General features: G+C 44.2%; 1 protein-coding gene across 1 annotated transcript in view; it reads left to right on the top strand.

Moving 5' to 3' along the window:
* The window catches only part of LOC137537964 (receptor-type tyrosine-protein phosphatase beta-like), a 421,053-nt gene that overhangs the window by 216,730 nt on the left and 176,595 nt on the right, over positions 1–27,728 (top strand). Inside the window, exon 25 of the mRNA XM_068259888.1 lies at positions 18,906–19,160. Within this exon, the coding sequence (XP_068115989.1) occupies positions 18,906–19,160 (255 nt within the window). The remainder of the gene's footprint in view (positions 1–18,905; positions 19,161–27,728) is intronic.

The raw sequence follows: 27,728 nt of genomic DNA, 5'->3' as shown, positions 1-27,728 counted from the left end.
GCACTTTGTTAGGTAAACAAAGTGCCTTATACGTGCTTCCTCCTCGCCTCGTGGTCTCATTGTTGCAGAGACCACCAGCGAGGAGGAACCACTTTGTGAGTATCCAGCACACATTGTTTTTTTTTGCTCAGAGTCCCTGATCTCCCACCCCAGCCTTCATACCCCCCCCCTGATCACCCCAGCAGACCCCTGCCAGCACCCTTGCACCCCTGCAAAACCCCCACCCCCCCCACCTGCCACTAACTAGCGACGCTGCCCTTTAGTTTAGGTCCCTAACTGCCACCTAATCACCCCTGATCCCCCCCCCCCCTACCTTTAGATCACCCCCAGACCCCATCCCAGACTACCCCCCTGTATACTGTATACATCTGTATACAGCTACCTCACCCCCTGATCCCCCTCTGATCCCCCTCTGATCACCTGTCTATCACCTGTCCATCACCCCTCAGCACCCCCACCCATCAGAGCAGACCCTAACTGCCCCGCGGGGGTAACCGATCACCTGCCCAGGCCCTCGATTGCCCTCATACCCCCCGCCTGATTACATCCCCTGCTCTTTGTTTACATCTGTCCTCCCCAGCGATCACTAACTGATCTGCGATCAGTAACCCCCTGTGTCTGCCTCTCATCAGATCAGGACTCAGTCTGCCCCGTGCAGGCTCCTGATCAACCCCCCACCCCCTCAAATCGCCCTCAGACCCCCCCCCCTAATCACCGTCCAAGTGCATTGTATTTGACTGTGCTGCACTTGTATTCGATTGTGCTGCGCTTGTATTCGATTGTGCTGTAATTGTATTTGATTGTCCCGTGATCGGCTTCGATTGCCCCGTGATTGTTTGATTGCCTGAGACCCCACTTCCCACCACACCCAACCCCACCCTCCCCCCCACCACACCCAACCCCCCCCTCCCCCCCCCCCCCCCCACCTTCCGAGTGCATCAGATTTGCTTGTGCTGTGATTGGAGTCGATTGTGCTGTAATTGTATTTGATTGTCCCGTGATCGACTTCGATTGCCCCGTGATTGTTTGATTGCCTGAGACCCCACTTCCCGCCACACCCAATCCCACCCTCCCCCCATCACCTTCCGAGTGCATCAGATTTGCTTGTGCTGCGCTTGTATTCGATTGTGCTGTAATTGTATTTGATTGTCCCGTGATCGGCTTCGATTGCCCCGTGATTGTTTGATTGCCTGAGACCCCACTTCCCACCACACCCAACCCCACCCTCCCCCCCACCACACCCAACCCCACCCTCCCCCCCCCCCCCACCACCTTCCGAGTGCATCAGATTTGCTTGTGCTGTGATTGGAGTCGATTGTGCTGTAATTGTATTTGATTGTCCTGTGATCGACTTCGATTGCCCCGTGATTGTTTGATTGCCTGAGACCCCACTTCCCGCCACACCCAATCCCACCCTCCCCCCATCACCTTCCGAGTGCATCAGATTTGCTTGTGCTGCGCTTGTATTCGATTGTGCTGTAATTGTATTTGATTGTCCCGTGATCGGCTTCGATTGCCCCGTGATTGTTTGATTGCCTGAGACCCCACTTCCCACCACACCCAACCCCACCCTCCCCCCCACCACACCCAACCCCACCCTCCCCCCCCCCCACCACCTTCCGAGTGCATCAGATTTGCTTGTGCTGTGATTGGAGTCGACTGTGCTGTAATTGTATTTGATTGTCCCGTGATCGACTTCGATTGCCCCGTGATTGTTTGATTGCCTGAGACCCCACTTCCCGCCACACCCAATCCCACCCTCCCCCCATCACCTTCCGAGTGCATCAGATTTGATTGTGCTGTGATTGGATTTGATTGTGCTGTAATTGTATTTGATTGTCCCGTGATTGTTTGATTGCCTCTGAGACCCCACTTCCCACCAACCCCAATACCTCTCAAATACTCCCTTTTTGCTAGGTAGGTGCTCTTTTTTTCTGGGTAGTCTCGGAGGAAACCCCCATAAATTTAGTAATCCACAATGGCAAGAAGGGGGCTTTCCGATGACGAGGTATACAGGTACATGGACCAGTCGGATGAGTTCTTTTGGGAAGAATCATCCGTCGAATCTTCTGGGTCCGAATTTGAACCTGTAGAAAGCAGTGGTTCCTTGACCGAAAGTGATGACGAGGCTATGGTCCCGGCTAGAGCCAGGCGTACCAGACCCCAAGTCGTTAGACCGCAGGTGGCGCAGGATCTGCCTCAAGGGCAGCAGGGTGGTGCTAGCGCTGATGATAGTTTTCTTGGTGAGGCAGGCACCAGCAGCGCAGCATCTCCTGGACTTAGTGCCAGTGCTTCCGTAGACCCTGGCGAAGTGGTGAGCGTCAGCATGGAAGTTGAAACTGGTACGGTGGCAAGTGCAGTAGTACCCCCATCGCAGCCACCAATAAGAAGACGGGCCCGTAGTACCCATAGACTCCCAGAGGTGCTGGCACAACCAGATTGGCAATCCCCTGATTCCGCCGCACCCGTAGTGCCCCCTTTCACCGCCCAGTCTGGAGTCCAGGTGGCGACAGCTCATCTAGGAACGGCCCTAGACTTTTTGCAGCTGTTCATCACCCAGGTTCTCCTGGACTTAATTGTGGTTGAGACCAACCGTAAAGCCACACAATTCATCACCGAGCACCCGGAGAGCATGTATGCCCAGCCTTTCGGGTGGAAACCAGTCCAAGTTTCCGACATTAAAATCTTTTTGGCCCTTATCCTTCACTTGGGACTAATGAAACAGAATGTACTGCGGTCGTATTGGTCTACGAACCCAGTAAATCATGTTCCCTTGTACCATGCTGCCATGTCCAGGACACGATTTGAGTCCATCCTGCGCTTCCTGCACTTCAACGACGACAAAACCTGTCATGAAAAGGGCCACCCTGCTTATGACCGGCTCCACAAAATTCGGCCCCTCATAGACCACCTGTCATCAACATTTGCAGATGCTTATATCCCTGAACAGAACATCTGCGTAGACGAGTCCCTCTTACGCTTTACCGGGCGCCTTGGCATCAAACAGTACATCCCAAGCAAGCGCGCCCGGTATGGGGTGAAACTGTATAAGCTCTGTGAAAGGGCCACAGGCTATACATGTCGTTTTAGGGTCTATGAGGGAAAAGACTCAAAATTGGAGCCGGTCGGATGCCCTGACTACCTGGGGAGCAGTGGAAAGGTTGTGTGGGACTTGGTGTCACCCTTGTTCCAGAAGGGGTACCATCTTTTTGTGGACAATTATTACACAAGTGTGGCCCTCTTTCAGCACTTAAAGTTAGAAGGAATCCGATGCTGTGGCACTGCGCGGCCTAGTCGCCAGGGCTTCCCCCAACGGCTCGTTACCACCAGACTTCAACGGGGGCAGAGGGCCGCCTTGCGTACTGAAGGCCTGCTCGCGGTGAAATGGAGGGACAAGAGGGACGTTTACTTTCTGTCCACCATTCACACAGACACGACAGTCCAAATTCAACGGGCAACTAAGGTCATTGAAAAGCCCCTTGTCGTCCACGAATATAATGTCAACATGGGAGGGGTGGACTTCAATGACCAGAGGTTAGCGCCCTATTTAATTTCCCGGAAAACAAGACGCTGGTATAAGAAAGTGTCTTTTTATCTGATTCAATTGGCAGTTTACAACAGCTTTGTTCTCTACAGTAAGGCTGGGAGAACTGGATCTTTCCTTCAATTTCAGGAACAAATCGTTCTGGACATCCTGTATCCAGGAGGTGCCAGGCCCCCCCCCCCCCAGATGCAACTAGCCGACTGCATGGAAGGCATTACGCCTATCAGCTTCCGTGTGCCCCAGGTCAACGCATCCGAAGAAAACGTTGCCGTGTCTGCAGCAGGGCTGGAACAAGGACTGACACCGTTTATTATTGTCCCCGCTGTCCTGACCAGCCTGGCCTATGTGTAGGGCCGTGTTTTGAGAGGTACCACGAGCAGGTACACTATTAGAACCTAGGGAACTCCAGACACAGGAGTAGGCACACACTCAGTGGTCTTTCGCACATTGTCGCAGGGAGAGGAGAGATAAGCTTGAAAACCAAACGGGTAAGCATAAAAGTGGCAAGAAGGATCGGTTTCCATGCTTGATATTGCTGATCTGTCCTGGGTTGGCGATATAAGACGGCATGTTTGAATTTCCCTTGAGTGTGGACACCCCCGGTTTATATGTGATTTGGGCCTATGATGATGCTTTAATGCCACACAGAGTCATCTCTATTGGCAGGCATATTGCTGTATCCTACAGGCATAATGCTGTATACTAAAGTTCTGAGGCCCAGTCACATAAGTTGGTGGCTCACCCTGAGTGCAGGGTGGCACGGGGTGTCTCTCTCCTGAGGTTATCACTGCCATTGATGTGGAGGAAGATCTGCCATTTATGTGGAGCAAGGTATGTTTGCCGTTCATTTTTCCTTTCAGCCCAGAGTGCATTACCCGTATACCCAATATAAGGAGTATAGCAGAAACTCCTAATACTGGCCATACATGTAATGATTGCAGAGACCCTAAAATGCCAGGACAGACTTCACAAATGACCCCATTTTGGAAAGAGGACACCCTAAAGTATTATGTGAGGTGCACGGTGAGTTCATAAAAGATTTTAGTTTTTGTCACAAGTTAGCAGAATTTTTTTTTTATTTTTTTTTCTAACAAAGTGTCATTTTCCGTTTACTTGTGACAAAAAATAAGATTTTCAATGACCTCACCATAACCCTCATGGAATACCTTGTTGTGTATTCTTTCCAAAATGGGGTCATTTGTGGGGTTTGTTAACTGTCCTGGCAAGTGGGCGGGGTGCTAAATTGTGAGCACCCCTGTAAAGCCTAAAGGTACTCATTGGACTCTGGGCCCCTTAGCGCAGTTAGGGTGCAAAAAAGTGCCACACATGTGGTATCGCCGTACTCGGGAGAAGTAGTACAATGTGTTTTGGGGTGTATTTTTACACATACCCATGCTGGGTGGGAGAAATACCTCTGTAAATGGCAATTTTTTGATTTTTTTACACACAATTGTCCATTTACAGAGGTATTTCTCCCACCCAGCATGGGTATGTGTAAAAATACACCCCAAAACACATTGTACTACTTCTCCCGAGTACGGCAATAGCACGTGTGGCACTTTTTTGCACCCTAACTGCGCTAAAGGGCCCAAAGTCCAATGAGTACCTTTAGGATTTCACAGGTCATTTTGCGGAATTTGATTTCCAGACTACTCCTCACGGTTTAGGGCCCCTAAAATGCCAGGGCAGTATAGGAACCCCACAAATGACCCCATTTTAGAAAGAAGACACCCCAAGGTGTTCCGTTAGGAGTATGGTGAGTTCATAGAAGATTTTATTTTTTGTCACAAGTTAGCGGAAAATGACACTTTGTGAAAAAAACAATTAAAATCAATTTCCGCTAACTTGTGACAAAAAAATAAAAACTTCTATGAACTCACCATACTCCTAACGGAATACCTTGGGGTGTCTTCTTTCTAAAATGGGGTCATTTGTGGGGTTCCTATACTGCCCTGGCATTTTAGGGGCCCTAAACCGTGAGGAGTAGTCTGGAAATCAAATTCCGCAAAATGACCTGTGAAATCCTAAAGGTACTCATTGGACTTTGGGCCCTTTAGCGCAGTTAGGGTGCAAAAAAGTGCCACACATGCGGTATTGCCGTACTCGGGAGAAGTAGTACAATGTGTTTTGGGATGTATTTTTACACATACCCATGCTGGGTGGGAGAAATACCTCTGTAAATGGACAATTGTGTGTAAAAAAATCAAAAGATTGCCATTTACAGAGGTATTTCTCCCACCCAGCATGGGTATGTGTAAAAATACACCCCAAAACACATTGTACTACTTCTCCCGAGTACGGCGATACCTCATGTGTGGCACTTTTTTGCACCCTAACTGCGCTAAAGGGCCCAAAGTCCAATGAGCACCTTTAGGATTTCACAGGTCATTTTGCGGAATTTCGTTTCCAGACTACTCCTCACGGTTTAGGGCCCCTAAAATGCCAGGACAGTATAGGAACCCCACAAATGACCCCATTTTAGAAAGAAGACACCCCAAGGTATTCCGTTAGGAGTATGGTGAGTTCATAGAAGATTTTATTTTTTGTCACAAGTTAGTGGAAAATGACACTTTGTGAAAAAAAACAATAAAAATCAATTTTCCGCTAACTTTTGACAAAAAAAAAAATCTTCTATGAACTCACCATACTCCTAACGGAATACCTTGGGGTGTCTTCTTTCTAAAATGGGGTCATTTGTGGGGTTCCTATACTGCCCTGGCATTTTAGGGGCCCTAATCCGTGAGGAGTAGTCTTGAAACGAAATTTCTCAAAATGACCTGTAAAATCCTAAAGGTACTCATTGGACTTTGGGCCCTTTAGCGCAGTTAGGGTGCAAAAAAGTGCCACACATGTGGTATCGCCGTACTCAGGAGAAGTAGTATAATGTGTTTTGTGGTGTATTTTTACACATACCCATGCTGAGTGGGAGAAATATCTCTGTAAATGGACAATTGTGTGTAAAAAAAATTAACAAATTGTCATTTACAGAGATATTTCTCCCACCCAGCATGGGTATGTGTAAAAATACACCCCAAAACACATTATACTACTTCTCCTGAGTACGGCAATACCACATGTGTGGCACTTTTTTGCAGCCTAACTGCGCTAAGGGGTCCAAAGTCCAATGAGCACCTTTAGGCTTTACAGGGGTGCTTACAATTTTGCACCCCCCAAAATGTCAGGACAGTAAACACACCCCGCAAATGACCCCATTTTGGAAAGGAGACCCTTCAAGGTATTCAGAGAGGGGTATGGTGAGTCTGTGGCAGATTTCATTTTTTTTGGGTGCAAGTTAGAAGAAATGGAAACTTTTTTTTTTTTTTTTTTTTCTCACAAAGTGTCATTTTCCGCTTACTTGTGACAAAAAATAATATCTTCTATGAACTCACTATGCCTCTCAGTGAATACTTTGGGATGTCTTCTTTCCAAAATGGGGTCATTTGGGGGTATTTATACTATCCTGGAATTCTAGCCCCTCATGAAACATGACAGGGGGTCAGAAAAGTCATAGATGCTTGAAAATGGGAAAATTCACTTTTTGCACCATAGTTTGTAAACGCCATAACTTTTACCCAAACCAATAAATATACGCTGAATGGGTTTTTTTTTTATCAAAAACATGTTTGTCCACATTTTTCGCGCTGCATGTATACAGAAATTTTACTTTATTTGAAAACTGTCAGCACAGAAAGTTAAAAAAATCATTTTTTTGCCAAAATTCATGTCTTTTTTGCTGAATATAATAAAAAGTAAAAATCGCAGGAGCAATTAAATAGCACCAAAAGAAAGCTTTATTAGTGACAAGAAAAGGAGCCAAAATTCATTTAGGTGGTAGGTTGTATGACCGAGCAATAAACCGTGAAAGCTGCAGTGGTCTGAATGGAAAAAAAGTGGCCGGTCCTTAAGGGGTAGAAAGCCCTAGGTCCTCAAGTGGTTAAAGCTGATCTGCCTTGGAGATAAGCAGCACACAGGTACTGAAATTTAGAATGGAATACAGGAACAGACCAAGTTGTGGCTGGCACCGCTGCACCTGGAACCAGGCCTGGTTGTGTGTGATAATGGGAGCAATCTCATTAGCGCGTTACAGTTGGCAAAGCTGAGACACATCCCTTGCCTGGCCCACATTCTGAACCTAGTGGTTCAGCGGTTCCTGAGGACATACCAAGATGTAGCGGATCTTCTGCAGAAGGTGCGACGAGTGGCAAAGCATTTTCGCAAATCCAGTACCGCTTCGGCCGCACTTACCAAGTTGCAACATCGATTCAGTCTACCCAACCATCGCTTGGTGTGTGATGTCCACGCGCGCTGGAATTCGACGCTGCACATGTTAACACACATTTGCCAGCAGAAGAGTGCAGTAGTCCAGTACCTGATGGAGCAGTACCGAGGCAGTCAGCCTCGGTCAGACTGACTTCTGCTAACCCAGGATTAGGAGGGGAGCAAAGAACAACACAAGCTGCAGCTAGTGCCCACAAGGGAATGGTATCGGCAGTGTTGTCCAAGGAGTGTCAAAGTTTTCTGACACCCAGGCAGCAGCCCACAGAACAGCGTTCACACAGTTCCACCTCCAACACCGCTCACCTGCAGAGGATGGTCAAGGACTACATGTCAGATAGTGTAGCCGTGTTCAGTGATCCATCAGTCCCCTTTAATTATTGGGTCTCTAAGCTAGACACCTGGCACAAACTGACAATGTACGCAATAGAGGTGCTGGCTTGCCCTGCCGCCAGCGTTATGTCCGAACGTTGTTTCAGTGCTGCCGGAGGCATCGTTACAGATAGGCGTATCCGCCTGTCCACAGCAAATGCAGACCGTCTGACACAAATACAAATGAATAAATTGTGGATTGGAACCGACTTCGCAGCACCCCCCGACCAAGCACCATGAATATCTGTGCTGGGATAGCGTTGCCGGTCCCAGATAGGAATAGGACTGCTTTTCAGGAATATCTCCTTTGTAGAATATTTATCAATGCATGGTGGCAAAATGCATTGGTTTAAAGTGAACCTGAGGCGAGAATGAGATGGAGGTTGCCGTATTTATGTCCTTTTAAACTATACCAGTTACCTGGCAGCCATAATGATCTATTTGGACGCAGTGGTGTGTGAATTAAACCAGAAAGAAGTATGCAGGTACTCTTGCCAGGTCTGACATTATTGTCAGAAACACCTGATCTGCTGCATGCTTGTTCAGGGTCTATGCCTGAACGTATTAGAGGCAGAGGATCTGCAGGACAACCAGGCAACTGGTGTTGCTTAAAGGACATCCGAGGTGAAAATAAGCTGATGAGAAAAACAATTATATCTATCATCCTTCTCCTAAAAATTACTTTTTTAGATATCCCACATTTTTCTTTTATATTTAAATCTAGTTTTTGAGTTTTTACTTTTGCATTGTCTCTGCTCAATGACAGTGGCACACCTTCAAGGAGTATGCTAGAGCTTTAATCTATGAATTAGTGATCCTTTTTTATCTCTTTCCTGCTCCAGGAAGCCATTTACTGACAGGAAAGTGTTTTATAGCTGTAATTACTTAGTGAGGGTTATGCTATAGTCTGACCCAGTCCCGACCTGGGCAGAAGCTGTCACTTGCATAGCTGATGGTTAACTCTTTCAGGCAGATAAAGAAATAAAGGAACACACCCTCGTAATTTGTGTGCTTGGCACTGTACATAGAAATGTCTATCTCATCTTGTCATATGTCACCTCGGTTTTCCTTTAAAAGAAAATAAATATGGCAGCCTCTATGTCACTCTCACCTCGGGTTCACTTAAAGAGACACTGAAGCGAGACTAAATCTCGCTTCAGGTCTTATATATAGCAGGGGCACGTGTGCCCCTGCTAAAACGCCGCTATCCCGCGGCTTAACGGGGGTCCCTTCACCCCCAACCCACCCCCCGCAAACCTGGGTCGGAAAAAGGTCGCTGGAGCTGATCTTCCTGGAGGCAGGGCTAACGGCTGCAGCCCTGCCTCCAGTCGCGTCTATCAGACGCGCATCGCCGCCTCTCCCCCGCCCCTCTCAGTGAAGGAAGACTGAGAGGGGCGGGGGAGAGGCGGAGGTACGCGTCTGACAGACGCGCATGGGGCAGGGCTGCGGCGGTTAGCCCTGCCCCAACCAGGAAGCGCTCCCCCGCTGCTCGGAGGAGGTTTGGGGGGACAGGGACCCCCGTTAAGCCGCGCTATAGCGGCGTTTTAGCAGGGGCACGCATGCCCCTGCTAGCTATGAGGTCTGAAGCGAGATCTATTCTCGCTTCAGACTCTCTTTAAAGTGGACCCAAATTAAAAATACAAGATTTCAGAAATAAAATCTATTTTCTAAATTATAATAATAAATAGCAGCCTTTTTTCAGCTGCATGATGACAAATATAAAATATTTTACATTTATTGGAGGATCCCCTCCCTTCCTTTCAAATTGCCGGGATTTTTCCGGCAAACTGGTGGAGTAGATGGTGTCCAGCAATGGAGGAATTGCTAATGGCTGCCCCCAGTATAACCCTAGCTATGAAAAGAGAAGGGTGAAAAGCATGCACTGAAATGCTCATAGGTTTGAAGGAGGGTTTATTTATCTTTGTATGTGTCAGAGTGGTGCAACTAAATATTTTTCATTAAAAAATGTTTGATTTGGGTTCACTTTAAGCATGCATTTTGTCCTCATGCAAGGCCTGGGTTGTGTCAGAAAGCGTGGCCTTGTTCTCTTGTACCTCCTCTTCCATCCTGTCTGCTGGGTTAGCGTTGCCGGTCCCATTGGTAGGACTGCTTTTCAGGAATATCTCATTTTTATTATATTTATCAATGCATGGCGACAAAATGCATAGCTTTAAAGTGAACCTGAGGTGAGAATGAGATGGAGGTTGTCGTATTTATTTCCTTTTAAACTATACCAGTTACCTGGCAGCCATAATGATCTATTTGGACGCAGTGGTGTGTGAATTACACCAGAAAGAAGTATGCAGGTAATCTGCCAGGTCGGACATTATGGTCAGAAACACCTGATCTGCTGCATTTATTCATTTCCAGGTGAAAGAGTTCACTTCCTCACTGACGTCAGAAAGTAAAAAAAAGAATCGCTCCGCAAAAGCACTTAGAAAAGCACTTTTCTAAGCGCAAAGCGCAGTAAAAAGCGGAAACAAACCTATCAATAAATCGCTCAGCACTTGTGATAGCGCTGATGATTTATGATGTGAACAAGCCCTTAAACTGTTTTGCTCAGGCTGGATTCACCCTTGTCTATCAATTTTCCACATGTGTTTTTCTGCATGAGTTTTCTGACAGTGCTGCAGTTGTTTTCCGCATGTGAAAAACACATTCAAGCCCATTGCTTAACATTGTTTCTCAGTTTACCTTTGCAAAAAACACAGACAAAAACAGACAAGTGTGAATCAAGCCTAAAGGTGCGTACACACGCACTACAGCAGCCAACGATGGGTCCGTCGGCACCTCCCGCTGGGCGGTTTTTCAGCAGACTGTAGTGCGCGTGTACGCACTGCCGGCGGACTGATAAGGCTGTTCCCGAACGATCCGCCGGGCGGATCGTTCGGGAACAGCCTTATCAGTCCGCTGACAGTGCATACACACGCACTACAGTCTGCTGAAAAACCGCCCAGCGGGAGGTGCCGACGGACCCATCGTTGGCTGCTGTAGTGCGTGTGTACGCGCCTTAAACATAAATGACAGTGTACATCCCCTGAAATTGTTGAAAACTAAGGCAGGGGTCACACTTTTTTTTGTATGAATTTTCTGCAAAGAAAGACTGAGAACCAATGTTAATCAGTGGGCTAGTGCACACTTGAGTGCAGCACTGCGTGAATCTTCTTTATCAATTACATTAGCTTATGTGAAAAAAAAAACAGGTTTTGTCAAATGGAAACACACAGGGCCGGATTTATTAAAACTCAGGAGCCTGTCGGCACAGACGTTCTAGCACCCTAAACTCCGCTCCTCAACACAGGTTGTGATGTTGGAAAGCTTGGGATGAGTCAGTAAACCACTGCAGTAATCATCATAAATAAATAATGCTTCTAATACTGTGCCTTTTGTTCTTTGGTGTGTCGACTACCAGTAGCTGCACGGTTGGTGGTGTGGGCAAGGCAATAGACATATTATGCCAGATGCATTACTTTCACCAAAAATAAGATATGGCAAAATCAAGAACAGTCCAACATGAAGGAGCAAAAATAGACATTCATCAGGATCTCTCCTTCTGTACAATTAGCCACAGAAGGAGACTCAAATCAGAGATTGAAAACAACAAAATATAAAATGCAAATTGGCTACTCATTGTCACTCATTGTTCGAAATGGAATTAGCACCATTATTGTTAAAGATAAAGATGGAAACCCACTGAACCCCTTTTCTGACTAAGCTGGGCATAGCGGACACCCAGATAGTGGGCTGGGAGATCAATGATTCAAAACTGGAGCAGCTAAATGTCAATGCAAAGAGAACAAAAGGGGAGGCAAAAGGAAACCAAAGGAAGCAACTACAATTACATAACTAAGACAGTGTATTTATGAATACATGTCACGTCCTTCAAAGTCTACTCCAACAATATACCGTGGTTCTCCAGCAAGCTGCGTAGGCGCAAAGAAGCTGCTTACAAGTCCAGCACCCAGGAAGTTGTCAGGAAAGCTGGAAACACTCTTAACTGCAAACTGAGAGCTGCCAAAAGGAGTACATTGACAAGATGAGACATAACCTTTGCTTGAATGACCCAATGGCAGCCTGGAAAGGGTGTAAGGCTGCTGCCAACTAAAAGGCTCCACCCAGCAAGCAACACCATTACACCAAGCACTGAGCTAGCTGAGGAACTTGGTGACTTCTACTGTAGGTTTTTAGGTCAAGTTCCCCCTGCTGAGCACTTGATGCCAGCTGCACCCCCTCGCCTTTGATTGAAATTATCTAGGACTGAGCCCTCACTCTCCATCACTGTGCTAAGGTTGATGTTTTGTGCCATCTGTTAACTCTAAATGTCAGGAAAGCCTCATGCCCTGATGGCATGTCACTAGCATGCCTGAAAACATGCTCATGGCAGTTTCCCCCTGTTCTCACCCCCATCTACACCAAGTCCCTTTATGAAGACAAGGTCCCAACGTGTCCAACCTCAACAACATTAGGCTTCCATCATCATAAAGGTCTTTGAAAGAGTGGTCTTGTCCCTTATTAAGCAATCAAAAAAGGCCCTCCTGGACCAATTCCAGTTTTTGTACAGAGCAAACAGGTTCACTGATGATACTATCAACATTTACTTGGAGTTCATCATTGACAACCTGGACAGACCAGATTCGTACACCAGGATTTTCCTTCTGGACTTAAGCTCAGCCTTCAACACCATCTGTTCCTGCATACTACACAACAACCACTGTCTATGGATCACAGACTTCCTCCCAAACAAGTCCCAAGTTGTTGAGCTGGCCAACCTCTCCTATAGGCCAAGAGTCAACACCACTAGTGCACCACAAGGCTGTGACTTGTCACCGCCTGTTCACCCTCTACACAAATAACTGTACATGCACAGCAAGCTCTGTCCAAATCATCAGATTTGCTGATGACATTACAATTGTTGGCCTCATCACAAGAACAAGGAACAGGCCTACCGTCAGGAGTTTGATAGAGTTTTCCACTTATGTAAAGAAAACAAGTTGGTCCTCAACACAGCCAAAACTGATGAGATGATCATCGATTTTAGGAAGAACACCTCCAATCCACATTGATGGTACTGAAGTTGATAGAGTGTTTAGTGTCCTCCTCCTGGGCATTACCATATCTAATGACCTGAGCTGGAATGCCAACACTGCCTCTACCCAGAAGAAAACTCAACAAAAACTATTCTTCCTCTGTTAAATTAAAGAAGCTTGGTATGGCTCAGGAACTTCTGAGATCCTTCTACTCCGCCACCATTGAATCTGTCCTCTGCTCATCCATCTTGGTCTGGTTCGCCAGCTCCTCTACAGACAAATACAAATTCCAGAGGATCATTAGATCATTGGAGAAAATCACCAGGATATCCCTTCCCCCACTTGACCGCCTCCACAACACCAGACTTTATGTTAAACTTTTTGCTGCTATTTGTGTACTCTCACCTCATACTTTAAGTCTTGTATGCTTCCTGTATGTGCCATAACCAATACCAGGTATGACCCAATCATACTTGACAAATAAAACTGATTGTGATTGATCTCCCTAAGATCATGGAATAAACCATGTTTTAAAGCTTATTTAAAACAGAAATAATAAAGATGAAAATATTGCCCAAACTGTTTTTCCACTTACAGAATATCCCAGTTGAAATTCCCAATATTTGGTTCCATCAGTTGGACAGGATTTTCCAAGAATTTACAGTGGCTTGCAAAAGTATTCGGCCACCTTGAAGTTTTCCACATTTTGTCACATTACTGCCACAAACATGAATCAATTTTATTGGAATTCCACATGAAAGACCAATACAAAGTGGTGTACATGTGAGAAGTGGAACGAAAATCATACATGATTCCAAACATTTTTTACAAATCAATAACTGCAAACTGGGGTGTGCATAATTATTCAGCCCCCTTTGGTCTAAGTGCAGTCAGTTGCTCATGGACATTGCCTGATGAGTGCTAATGACTAAATAGAGTGCACCTGTGTGTAATCTAATGTCAGTACAAATACAGCTGCTCTGTGACGACCTCAGAGGTTGTCTAAAAGAATATTGGGAGCAACAACACCATGAAGTCCAAAGAACACACCAGACAGGTCAGGGATAAAGTTATTAAGAAATTTAAAGCAGGCTTAGGCTACAAAAAGATTTCCAAAGCCTTGAACATCCCACAGAGCACTGTTCAAGCGATCATTCAGAAATGGAAGGAGTATGGCACAACTGTAAACCTACCAAGACAAGGCCATCCACCTAAACTCACAGGCCGAACAAGGAGAACGCTGATCAGAAATGCAGTCAAAAGGCCCATGGTGACTCGATCTGCAGAGATCTACAGCTCAGGTGGGAGACTCTGTCCATAGGACAACTATTAGTCATGCACTGTACAAAGTTGGCCTTTATAGAAGAGTGGCAAGAAGAAAGCAATTGTTAAAAGAAAAGCATAAGAAGTCCCGTTTGCAGTTTGCCACAAGCCATGTGGGGGACACAGCAAACATGTGGAAGAAGATGCTCTGGTCAGATGAGACCAAAACGAAAATGCAAAACGCTATGTGTAGCGGAAAACTAACACTGCACATCACTCTGAACACACCATCCCCACTGTCAAATATGGTGGTGGCAGCATCATGCTCTGGTGGTGCTTCTCTTCAGCAGGGACAGGGAAGCTGGTCAGAGTTGATGGGAAGATGGATGGAGCCAAATACAGGGCAATCTTGGAAGAAAACCTCTTGGAGACTGCAAAAGATTTGAGACTGGGGCGGAGATTCACCTTCCAGCAGGACAATCAATGACTCTAAACATAAAGCCAGGGCAACAATGGAATGGTTTAAAACAAAACATATCCATGTGTTAGAATGGCCCAGTCAAAGTCCAGATCTAAATCCAATCGAAAATCTGTGGCAAGATCTGAAAACTGCTGTTCACAAACGCTGTCCATCTAATCTGACTGAGCTGGAGCTGTTTTGCAAAGAAGAATGGGCAAGGATTTCAGTCTCTAGATGTGCAAAGCTGGTAGAGACATACCCTAAAAGACTGGCAGCTGTAATTGCAGCAAAAGGTGGTTCTACAAAGTATTGACTCAGGGGGCTGAATAATTACACACACCCCACTTTGCAGTTATTTATTTGTAAAAAATGTTTGGAATCATGTATGATTTTCGTTCCACTTCTCATGTGTACACCACTTTGTATTGGTCTTTCATGTGGAATTTCAATAAAATTGATTCATATTTGTGGCAGTAATGTGACAAAATGTGGAAACTTCAAGGGGGCCGAATACTTTTGCAAGCCACTGTATATGGAATGAACAAAACAAAAACTAGAATTTTTATATGAGAAAATGACAAGACAGAAACAAGATGGAGGAATAGCAGTCCCCGTAGGAATTATAACAAAGCAATGCAGAAAATCAAGGATTGGATTAATCCCAAAGATAACAAGATCTGGACACTGTTGGAATTTACAGAACATGAGCTAATAAAGGGCTGGAATATAGAACACCTTAAATAATAAAAAAAAGAGGACTAAAACTAATTGGTTGTATACACCAACACTAAAGCTGGCCATACACTAGGCCGATTCCCGCCAGATCGACAGCAGATTCGATCACTGGGATCGAATCTGCTGTCACATCGTTCCCGCAACACGGCGAATTTCGATCCATTTCGTCCGATCCCGTCGATTGCTCCGTGCGGAAAATTACCGTCGATCGCCCGCGGGTAGGGAGCGCGTCGCTAGCGGCGTTCGAGTAACCAACGACCAACGCAATAGAGCCCGCATACATTACCTGCTCTGCCGGCACGACTGCCCCCGGTCACCGCTGCTCTGTCTCTGTGCTGGTCTGGTTTCCGGGTCCGGCATGCTTCACTTCTTCTAGCCCGGCAGGAAGTTTAAACAGTAGAGGGCGCTCTACTGTTTAAACTTCCTGCTGGGCAGGAAGAAGTAAAGCATGCCGGACCTGGAGACCAGAGAGGAGACGGAGCAGCGGTGACCAGGGGCAGTCGCGCCGGCGGAGCAGGTTATGTATGCGGCGGCGGGGGGGGGGGGGGCGACGGCAGCAGCACCACCACCACCACAACAGATTGTGAACGGTTTCAGGCTGAAATAGGTTCACAATCTGTTTGCAGTAAAGGTAGCCATACGATCCCTCTCTGATCAGATTCGATCAGAGAGGGATCTATCTGTTGGTCGAATCTGATGGCAAATCGACCAGTGTATGGCTACCTTAAGAATTCTAGAATAAATTAATGAAAAGAAGGACCCAACATCTCACTACTCAGAACCATAAGTTTTCCCAACTTCAAATTAACGAAAGAAGAAAAGTGGTTTTGGAGAATGTGACACTAGAATAGGTGAAATAACGGGAAATAGCAAAGATGACTAAACAAAACCTAAAACGGTTTTTAGTAACTTGCAAATTCACAGCTTCCTTGACCATCCTAACCACTTGATGACCACAGTGGTAAACCCCCCCTAAAGACTAGGCTAATTATTACTAAAATGGCCACTGCAGCTTTAACCATTTAACGACCAGCTAACGCCGATAGGCGGCTGCTGGTCGTTTGTGGTTTTGCATGGAAATGGCCGCTTAGAGCGCCCTTTCCATGCCAGTTCACTGTCTCTGTGAACAGTGTGCGAGCCGCCGATCCCGGCTCGCACTCATAATGTAAACATGCGGGGAAGAAATCCCCGCTCTTTACATCAATACGGCGCTGCGATCAGACTCCCCCAGCAGGTCATCCTAGTGGGGAAAAAAGGGGGAAGTCTGAACGCCCTGCCATTAACACAATCTGTGCTGCGGGCTGGAGAGCCCACGCAGCACAGATCTTAGAGAAACAGCCCAGTCCTTAAGTGGTTAAGGCCAAGCTGCAGGGCCGCACAACACTGCACACGAGTGATCCCCCCCCCCTTTTCCCCCCACCAATAGAGCTCTCTGTTGGGGGGGTCTGATCGCCGCCCAGTTGTTTGTTTGTTTTTTTTAATGAATATTTATGTTCATTCTTTTTCAATATTTTTACTATTTATGTCATTTTTTTAATAAAACCGCTCCCTCCTCCCCAGCCGGCCAATCAGGCGATCGGCTGTCATAGGCTTCTGACTATGAGAGCCGATCACTCTCTTGTCCCCCAGGGGGACAGCCGTGTCACACGGCTGTCCCCAGTGCAGTGCTGCACTGTGTAAATAGACGACAATCACGCTGTCTAACAGTCCCCCGAGCGGCAATAGCAGTAGCCGGCTCCAGGACCTGACGCCAATTGCCGTTAGGCGGTACTGGGGCTGCCGCCGTGGCCACGCCCATTAGTGTGGAGCGGTGTTAGAGTAGTTAAAAAGAAAAACATAGAAAGATAAACTTACTGATAATGAAAAGTTAATTTTGTAGAATTGGGAAGAAGAGCTTGGAATAAGGAAAAGTGAAATTAATTGGAAAGAAATACTGTATATCAAAACATCTATATCTGCAAAAATACTAAAATTAAACTGTTACAATACAAAATAATGAACAGCTGGCATTTGACCCCAGATAGAGTTTTTAAAAGGAATCTGGAAAAAAAGTAGCAAATGCTGGAGATGCCATAAAAACAAGGAACCTATAAGCACATACTATGGCATGGCAAAGAAATCAGGAAAATTTGGGGAAAACAGACAACAAGAACATATTGATTGAGCTTCAAGCCCAGATATAGACATCAATATTAGGAGAAAATTAAACCACAATAATACAGTATAGTAAACAATACGTTAATTTAGATATTTAGAGCAGCATGCAAACAACGCATTGTAATAGGCATATTTTTCTACATATAAGACGCTCCGGCCTATAAAACGCAACTAAGTTTAGAGAGGGCTAAAGCCGGGGGGGGGGGGGGGGGGGGGGAATATACTAAACCTGGTGTGTCCTACGTCCAGGAGCGTCTTGTAGCTGTTATCTCCCAATGATTGTGTCCACCTGTGTCCCCTTCTGTCCCCCGTGTCCTCCTTTGCTGCCTCTGTGTGTCACCATTTTTTGGGGAGGACAAAATGTGTCTTATATGCTGAAAAATATGGTAACTGGCAAAAAAGGGAAGTTCCAACAATACAGGAATGGCAGAATACAGTAAAAAGACTGCTAGAACAGAAGGAAGAAAAGACCTAGAATTCTTGGCACCCCTTTAATGAACATAATAAAGTCACAATGGAATTTAATCATGCAAATAATATAGTATTCTGAAACCACTCTTATTACCAACAGAATAGCAGAAGAAAAATGCAGGGGGGATGGGAGAAGGGTGGATGTCAGGTGTGGGGAGCGGTATGGAGAAAAATACAATTTTTGTCTCCTTGAACTAATCTGTAGTTAAATGTAGGGATGAGGTCCTTCCTGGGGTCTTGCTATGGGCACAATGGTCATCCCTTCTCAATTGGTCCTACAACAGGCAGTTTGACCAGCCCTTCCTCTGTGGCACAAGAATAGACTGCATTGCTTGCCCTCCTCCTACAGTCCTACAACAGGCAGCATAGCCAGCCCACCTCCTGGAGTCCTGCTATGGGTAAAATGCCTTGCCCTCCTTCTTTGTTCCTACAAAAGGCAGCATGGCCAGCCTTCCTCCTGCTGTCCTCCTGTGGCTACCATGGCCCGTCTTCCTCCTTTGGTGATAGTAATGTGGGTGGAGACTGCAAAATTGAGACAAACAATCTTAAAACATAACACTGGTCCTTTGATAACAATAAAATGTTCACATTCCATTTACAGATCCAACTCCACCAACCTCTCCGGCATTTGTTACAATCGATACACACAACATGACCATCTCTTGGGGGGATCCAGATAATATGTCTGGTGTAACGAAGAACTACAGTATAACATACGGGAATTCATCGGCCTTATCATCTGGTTCACCTGCTGTCCTTCCAAACCTAACATCTGGGACCAATTACAGCATTGTTGTGGTCACAGTGGGAGTCTGGGGGTATCTGAGCATGCCAGTCACCATATATGGATTCACAAGTAAGTCTGCACTCTTGTGTAACTGTAGTTTTGTCAGACATTGTCTATTGTTTAATACCGTCAAAATACTGCCACCTGTACTTTTTTTTTTTTTTTGTACAGTTATCTTTTAAATACACTGCATTATATTTATACGTAGTCCTAGGCTATATGCTACAAACTTTTCCAGATTTTTAAAATGCATATTAATTATGGCATTGATGAAGAATGTTAAGCTGTATTAAGTTGTACCAAAATCAAGGTCTCATACATGGAATTAAAAGATACACAATACATATTAACCAGGGTTGCTCGTAAACTACGCCAGCGCGAATCTACGCATTGTAGTACGCAACTACGCATCGTAGTTCGTAGGCGAAGTTTAAGAACTACACTTACGCATTTCCGCGTAGTCGTAGTCCCGCTATGCGTAGCTTCGCCTGCTACGCGTAGTTGACGTATGTATTGCAAAGTCAACTACGCGTGCGGTAACTGCATTTATATGGGTCATTGCGCATGCGCAGAAATTTTATTGCCCTTTATACGCATACAATTCCGCATTGGATGTTGGAATGTATGCTTATATTAGTTTGTGTATGCGCATAGTTAGCAGATTATTGCGGAAATTTTTCCGCATAAGGGGTCGCATCAACTACGCTACGCAATACGTGAAGCTTGCGTATTTTAATGCGTAGTCTACGGTATGCTAATGTAGCGAAGTGGCTGATTTCGGAGCCGTAGATTGTGAAGCGTATTTGCGTAAAAATACGCATAGTTCCAGCGTAGCGAAGTGGCCTACGACCATCCCTGATATTAACCCATATGCAATTGACTTTTTGTCCTGAGTTTACTCCATGGTGATATTTTCCTTGTCATAAATTGCCTCTTAAAGAGAACCTGTACTGAGTAAAAATATTTAAAATAAACCCATCAGGTAACTTCAAATGAACATTGAATAGTTACCTTGCCATCAGTTCCTCTCAGAAGCTCCAATTAATTGACTAAGAGAAGAGGAGGAGACTAGTTATAAGTATAAAAATACAAAATGCAAATTTTATTAGGCCTTGGATACTTGGTCTAACAGCCTAATGATTTACATTATTTTTTCTCCAATGGTTTTTCTGCTCATATGTCCCTAAAAGGAGTCTCTTACAATGAACTGTGTATTTTTTTACATATTGAGACCTGGATATATATATATCCTTTATAGGGGATCCCCACTAACAACTTATTTACTCTAGGTCTTATTTTTGATCCTGAGACAGCTTACCTGCTTGTGTGTTCTGGTCACTTTTTTAATTGTTATATATATTTTTGTATTTTGGTGATTAATAAAATTTGCATTTTGTATTTTTATACTTCTAACTAGTCTCCTCCTGTTCTCTTAGTCAATTAATTGTCACTTTGAAAGTCTCAGACTTAGGGAGGTATATTTTGAACTAGAATATTGGACCCATCTGTCTAAACAACCTCTCAGAAGCTCACGATTTTCTTCTGACAATAATCCCCTCCAGTTCTGACAACATTTTGTCAGATCTGAAATATATCAGTTGCTGTCAATAAAATATCAGTTGGTGTCAGTTATAGCTGAGAGGAAAACTGATGTACCAGGTAATGTCCATGTTTCCCTATGGCTCAAGTGGGCAATGTTACAGTTTAACTGTGTGCTGACTAGAAAGCTGTTATGGGTAATGGCCATTTTCAAAATGGAGGACGGAAAATTCCCCTGATCACAGTGAACAAACAGGATGCCGGACAGGAGAAAGACACTGAGGAGTAGACTACATGGAAGGTAAGTATGACTTGTGTATGCTTATTTTGACTTTTATTTTCAGTTCAGATTTTCTTTAAAGAGAACCAGAGCTAAAGAGAACCAGAGCTGTTATACATACCTGGGGTTTCCTCCAGCCCCATAAGCCTTGATTGCTCCCATGCCGCCATCCTCAGCTGCCTTGATCTGGCGGTACTGGGTCCCGTCATTTCCGCCATTCGGCCGGCGGACGCGACCAATTGTCCGCATCCCAGGGGCTCCCTCCATATGCTTACGCGTGCGGCTGCATACTGTGCAGCCGCATGCGTAAGGTTATGGAGGGAGCCCCTATGCATTCGGATAATTGGTCGCGTCCGCCGGAAGTGACGGGACCCGGTACCGGCGATAGAGCAAGCGGAGGATGGCGGCGTGGGAGCGATCCAGGCTTATGGGGCTGGAGGAAGCCCCAGGTATGTATAAAAGCTTTATGATTTTTCCAGCATTGATCATCTCTGGTTCCCTTTAAACCACCAACAAGCTTGAAAATACTCAAAATTATTTTGATAGTTCTTTTTCACCAGCTTTTAGGAACTTTTTCAATTGTAAAATGCTTAAAAGCTATTTTAACCACTTCACTACTGAGTGGCTTTTTCACTTCTGTACCAGAGCAATTTTCACCTTCCAGCACTCCTTCCATTCATTCGCCAATAACTTTGTGACTACTTATCACAACAAAAAAGTATATATCTTATTTTTTCACTACCAATCAGGCTTTTTTGTATGGTACATCTTGTGTGGTGTATTTTAACAAGAAAAAAATAAGAGAAAAATGGTAAAAAAAATCATTATTTCTCAGTCTTCTGGCATTATAGTTTTAAAATAATACATGCTACTGTAAATAAAACCACACATTTTATTTGTCCCAGTTATTAAAATATTTAAAATATTTCCCTAGTACAAGGAGCATTTTTTTCAGCTTTGCGTCCATCACTAATTACAAGCCCATAAATTCAGAAAACAGTAATATACCCTCTTGACATACATATTAAAAAGTTCAGTCCCTTAGGTAACTATTTATGTTTTTTTTTTTTAATTGTCATTTTTTATTTGATTTGGGTAACTTTGGGGAGAGTGTGGGAGGTGAGAGGTTTATGGTATGTGTGTGATATGTGTGTCTATTTTTATAAAAAAAAAGTATATAGGTGTAATTTTACTGTTTGGCCACAAGATGTATTTGCACCTAATCTTCCTGCATCTGCTAATAGTACACAAACAGGAAGTTAGACGTTTATGTGTACGTGTTTGTTACAATGACCGCAGGCATCTCATTGATGCAGGCGATTATTGATACAGGAACTAAGATCTATGAATGGGAACTGCGTTCCCATTCCTCAATCTCCCCACTAATGGGTGGCGACATGAGCGATTGGGAGTGTGCGGCGGCAACTGATGATTATCTACGTCCCTGGACAGGAACTGAAGTCCATAAGTGGTTAAAGAGATAAATGAAAATTATCTCATAGAAGATAACTCAGGAGAACAAGTGAATTGAATATGGGTCATTGTTTTTAAAGAGACTCTGAAGTCTTGCAAAATGTATGGTTTTCTTTTAAAAACCTCTTTACCATCAATGCCCTAACTGAAATGCTGCATCCCCGCGGCTGAACACTCAATAAATTACCCCAAACTCCCGGGGCAAAAATCCATAACTTTCCTGTTCATGGATTTTGCTGCCCGGGGAGGCAGAGCTTTGGGCTGTAGCTCTGCCTCCATGCGGTCAATCTGCACTGATCACCGCCTCTCCCCGCCCCTCTCAGTGAAAAAAGACTGAGATGGGCGGGGAGAGGTGGCAAACAGCACAGATGGACTTGAGTAGAGGCAGAGCTACAGCCCAAAGTTCTGCCTCTACACGGAAGTACTCCCCGCAATGTGCCCCGGTGAGTTTGGGGTTCTTTATTGAGTGTTCAGCCGTGGGAATGTGGCGTTTCAGTTAGGGCATTGATGTTAAAGAGGTTTTTAAAAGGCGCGCAATATTATCCCCTTTACTTTTCACCATATACATGCTGCCACTTGGAGAAATCATACAAAAGCATGGCCTGACATATCATTGCTATGCTGATGACACCCAGCTATATTTGTCATTCAAACCTGATGTCACAGACCCTACTCCACAAATAAACGCATGCTTAGCTGAGCTTCAGGAGTGGATGAATAATAATTGGCTAAAACTTAATGCTGACAAAACTGAGGTTCTTGTTATCGAGGGCCAGGGCTCAACAGCAAAGCAGCCCCAGTCTCAACCAACACCGCTAAGGATAGGGAGCTCAGACCTGAACAACTCAGACTGTGTGCGCAGCCTGGGAGTACTGATTGATGGGAAATTAAGCTTCAGGAATCAAATCTCAGCTGTTGTGAAACATTCCTTCTTTCATCTAAGGAATATTGCAAAGATTAAACACCTAATTCCTTCAGAGGTTCTTCCAACCCTAGTCCATGCCTTCGTCACATCAAGGTTAGACTACTGCAACGCCCTCTACACAGGCCTGCATAAGAAAGACTTACGCCGCCTGCAATTAGTACAGAATGCCGCTGCAAGGCTGTTAACGAGCCAACCCCGCCATTGCCACATAACACCAACCCTGAGCTCACTCCACTGGCTACCGATAAAATGGAGAATTCTGTTTAAGATTGGCTTACTGACATTCAAATCCTTGCACAATCTGGGCCCTGGATACCTGAAGGACTTGTTGCAACTGCATCACACCCCCCACAATCTTAGATCAAAAGGACGCAACACCATGGTCACCGCCAGAGTCCACCTCAAAACCTTTGGAGACAGAGCCTTTTGTCATGCTGCCCCTACACTTTGGAACTCCCTGCCACACCCAATCAGGACAGCTCCATCCCTGGAAGCATTTAAGTCTAAACTGAAAACCTACCTCTTTAGTCTGGCATTCATGAACATCTGACTATCTCCTGTGTAACACAACCCAGCCTGCAACCCTGTATTAATCTGAGACACAACTATGCGCTTTGAGTTCTATGGGAGAAAAGCGCTTTACAAATGTTATTGTATAGTATTGTATTGTATTTTGCGAGACTTCAGTCTCTCTTTAATGAGATGTTGCCTTCTCAAGGTCAAAATACAGACATATTGTGAAATCCACAATCTTTTGTTTTTAACCCCTTGCCAACCGCCTCATGCCAACTGGCTTGAAAGCGGCGGCTCCCCCAGGACCGCGTAACGCCAATTGGCATCTAGTCCTGGGGTGGGGTTTTGCAGGAGATCACGTGCGCTGATGCTACGCTCTGTCATCAGTCTCCCACCAGTGATCGCCGCTAGGAGACTGTTAGACGGTGAAACTTCTGTCTATTTACATTCTGCAGGGCTGCAATCTATGGCAATGCTGTATTGGGGACAGTCGTGTCACTCGTCTATCCCCCTGCGGAGGCACAAGAACGATCGGCTCTCATAGGCTGATGCCTGTGACAAACGATCACTGTCATTGGCTGGCGGGGGGAAGGAAAAAAATCTGGAAATTTATAAAAAAAAAACCAACCTAACAGATAAATAAAAAATGAATAAACATTGGAGCAGGGATCAGAGCCCACCAACAGAAAGCTCTGTTGGTGGGCAAAAAGAAGGGGGGATAACTTGTGTGCTGAGTTGTACAGCCCTGCAGCAAGCCCTATGGTCCTGGTTGAAGGATTTTTTGCTTTTTCTATAAGAATAGAAACAGCCATACCTAGAAAAAAACTATATAATCACATTTCAGATTAACTAAACAAAAACCGAAACATAAATATTTTAGCTATGTCTCAATAAAAAAAGTCTAGAATGTTTTTAATACCGTATATACTCGCATATAAGCAGACCCGCGTATAAGCTGAGGTACCGGCTGCTTTTCCCTTACAAACCAGGAAAAAATGATTGACTCACATATAAGCCCCCTCCCCAGTATAGCCCACTCTACAGTAGCCATATGTGCCTCCAGTACAAGTCAGCATCCCTCCCCATAGCCAGATGTGCCACAAGGATGATAGTTGTGTCTCAAGATGCCACTACATGAGGTCATAGATATGAGACACAGCGATTGCCACACAGGAATTATGGAACTTTAAAAGTTGCTAATTGTAGAAATGAATCCAGCATGTCTGGTGACCTTTTACAGAAGACTGACATATTTTAGAAATCCCATATGCAATTAACTTTCCTCCTGAGTTTTCTCCTAGGAAATCATTGTTTCATCCTTTAGAATAACTTTACAGCATTTTGCAATTGAAAAAGTACCAAAAAGTAGGTTGAAAGGTACTATCAAAACTATTTTAAGTATATTCTTGCTTGCCGGTGATTTAAAAGGCATTTTATTGACAAGTTTGAAAATATCACTTAGGAGAAAACTCAGGAGAAATAGTTAATAGCATATGGTCCATTATGAGTAAGAGAAAATGACTTATGTCATAAGCATAACTTGCGGGGATGGTTTAATAATGAGAACTCGAAACGTCTGCTGACATTCTAATCAGTCGGTCGAGAGAACATTGTTTACAGGTCAATACATTGCAGGGCTGTGGTGACGGTACAAAAATCATCCGACTCCAACTCCGAATCCTCAGTTTGTGAAACCACCAACTGTGATTCCAGGTACCCCAAATTGCTCTGACTCCTTGACCCCGACTCCACAGCCCTGATTCATAGACAATAGGTCTTCTGATGACCATGTCTAACCAAATGGCCTTAGATCCCACCGATAATGTAAATGTCAAAATTTGGAAAATTTGTAAATAAGACAGACAGGAAGCCATCTGGGAAAATTAGAGACAGTGAGGTCGATAGCACACACATATCCATCTACAAGCCTGAAGCTCGTCTGAGGGTTTCCTCCCACATGTGGATCTGCTGATAGAGAGAAGAAGGGTAATATGCATTTATATTTCTGGTGATTTACAGCATTATTTTGCAGCATTTTTTTTTTTTGATAGAAACTATTTTTCTGTTATTTTTATGATAGTCTTTTTTTTATTGTGTACACATGTTTCAGCATTATTTGTATGGATACAAATACCATCTTGGATACAATAATCCAACTTTTTTTTATGATACATTTTTCTAGCATTATTATTCAAGATAATTCTTTTTCAAGTTCTGATACAATCATTATTATTGGTCAATATATATTTTTTTTATATTATTCTACAGTGTACCATTACTATCATATTTTCCTACAAAGGCAAAATCCAGTGGAACATTTGCCAATTCTAAATGCTACTTGGAGCTGTGAAACATTTTGAAAGTCCGTATTCTTCTTGTATTCAAGATAAACCATCATCTATACTTTTACAGTTATAGAGCGTAGTGGAGTTCCCTCCCTCTATATCATGATTGCAATGCTTTAGACTAGGTTTTCACTTGTGCGATTTTTCCAGGAATTTTCGAAAGAAAATTTGCATTTGTATGAAAACCAGTGATTGTGAACGTGCTGGTTTCCATTTCATGCAAATGTCCAGATGCCGTTGTATGCGTAAAAATAAAAAAAATAATAATCTGACAGCCTGTTCTATATTTTCGCTTTCCATATCTGATTTTTTTTTTTAAAATACAATGGTAATTTTCGCATCCATTTTCTTAATGGAAAAAGTAACTTGTCATGTTGTTGCTAAGCAGAACATGTAAATAAGAGGCATTGCAAAAAAACCGCATGAGAAAAATTGCATAGAAGCGCATATGCAATGCCATTTTCTTATTTTCAGAAAAATCACATATGATTTTCCTGATGTAAAAACGCAATGCTACAGTGGAAATGTAGCCTAAGAGGATGAATCCCTTACTGAGGTAGTAATCCTATAAAGGTAGATACCGTGCAGGTTTCAGACAGTTCAAGCTTCACATTCACAAGAAGAAAAAATTCTTGTTTTAACCTCCATCTACCGTTGTGAACCAATGTATACATTCTGTCTTTTTTTGTTAGTCTTTCTTTATGCGATTTGAAGACACCCATTAGTACAGTGAAGAGAAGATCACTTGAATTGTGTCTACACAAGCAGATATGTATAGGCTGAAAGAGGGGTTTAGTGGGACTAGGCATGCTAAACAGGATTAGGAAGAAAGATCCAGGATATAGGAGCTGCTATAGAAAAGTCTTGCAGGGTGCATGAGAGGAGGTAATGAGTGAGGAGAACATTACATTCGTTGGTCAGTGGAAGAGAAAGGGGAGGACAGTTTGTGGTTAGTAGAAACAAACAAGATTGAAGTGAATGATCTGAAGACATGGTATACAGTAAATAAGTTAACTGAAAGAGAGTTAAAGAATGAAGAAAGAGGGGGAGCAGTTGAGGACATGTGTGCTATGAAAAGTCAGTGATGATCGAAACAGTATTCATGACAGACTGTAGAAAAGAAAAGCAAAGCTATAACTCTTTAGATTGTAAGCTCGCAAGGGCTCTCTCTAACCTGGGAATGTGTTGTTCATTTCATAGCTTGCACTTTGTTATACATTTTATTCATCACCAGTTCTGTATTGCGTACCAGCATCCATATTTGATGTATATCATTGTCTGTATCATTATGTACCCCTTGTTGGTTTTCTACTTTGTACAGCACCACGGAATATGTTGGTGCTTTATAAATCAATAATAATAATAATAATGACAAACTCATGAGACCTAATAAACAGCGTCTACAACACAGGTGCTCAGCTGAATTCACTTCGTATTCATGTGTCTTTGGCCTCAATTCACTAAGCTTATCTCCTGTCTTTAATAACGTTTATAGAGTGGTCACCATGGTGATGAGGCATGTAGTATTCAGGAAACATTTTACCTCAGGCAAACCTAAAGTT

This window comes from Hyperolius riggenbachi, chromosome 11, assembly GCF_040937935.1.
Source record: "Hyperolius riggenbachi isolate aHypRig1 chromosome 11, aHypRig1.pri, whole genome shotgun sequence".
Classification (NCBI taxonomy): domain Eukaryota; kingdom Metazoa; phylum Chordata; class Amphibia; order Anura; family Hyperoliidae; genus Hyperolius; species Hyperolius riggenbachi.
This window is presented reverse-complemented; position numbering and strand designations above follow the sequence as displayed.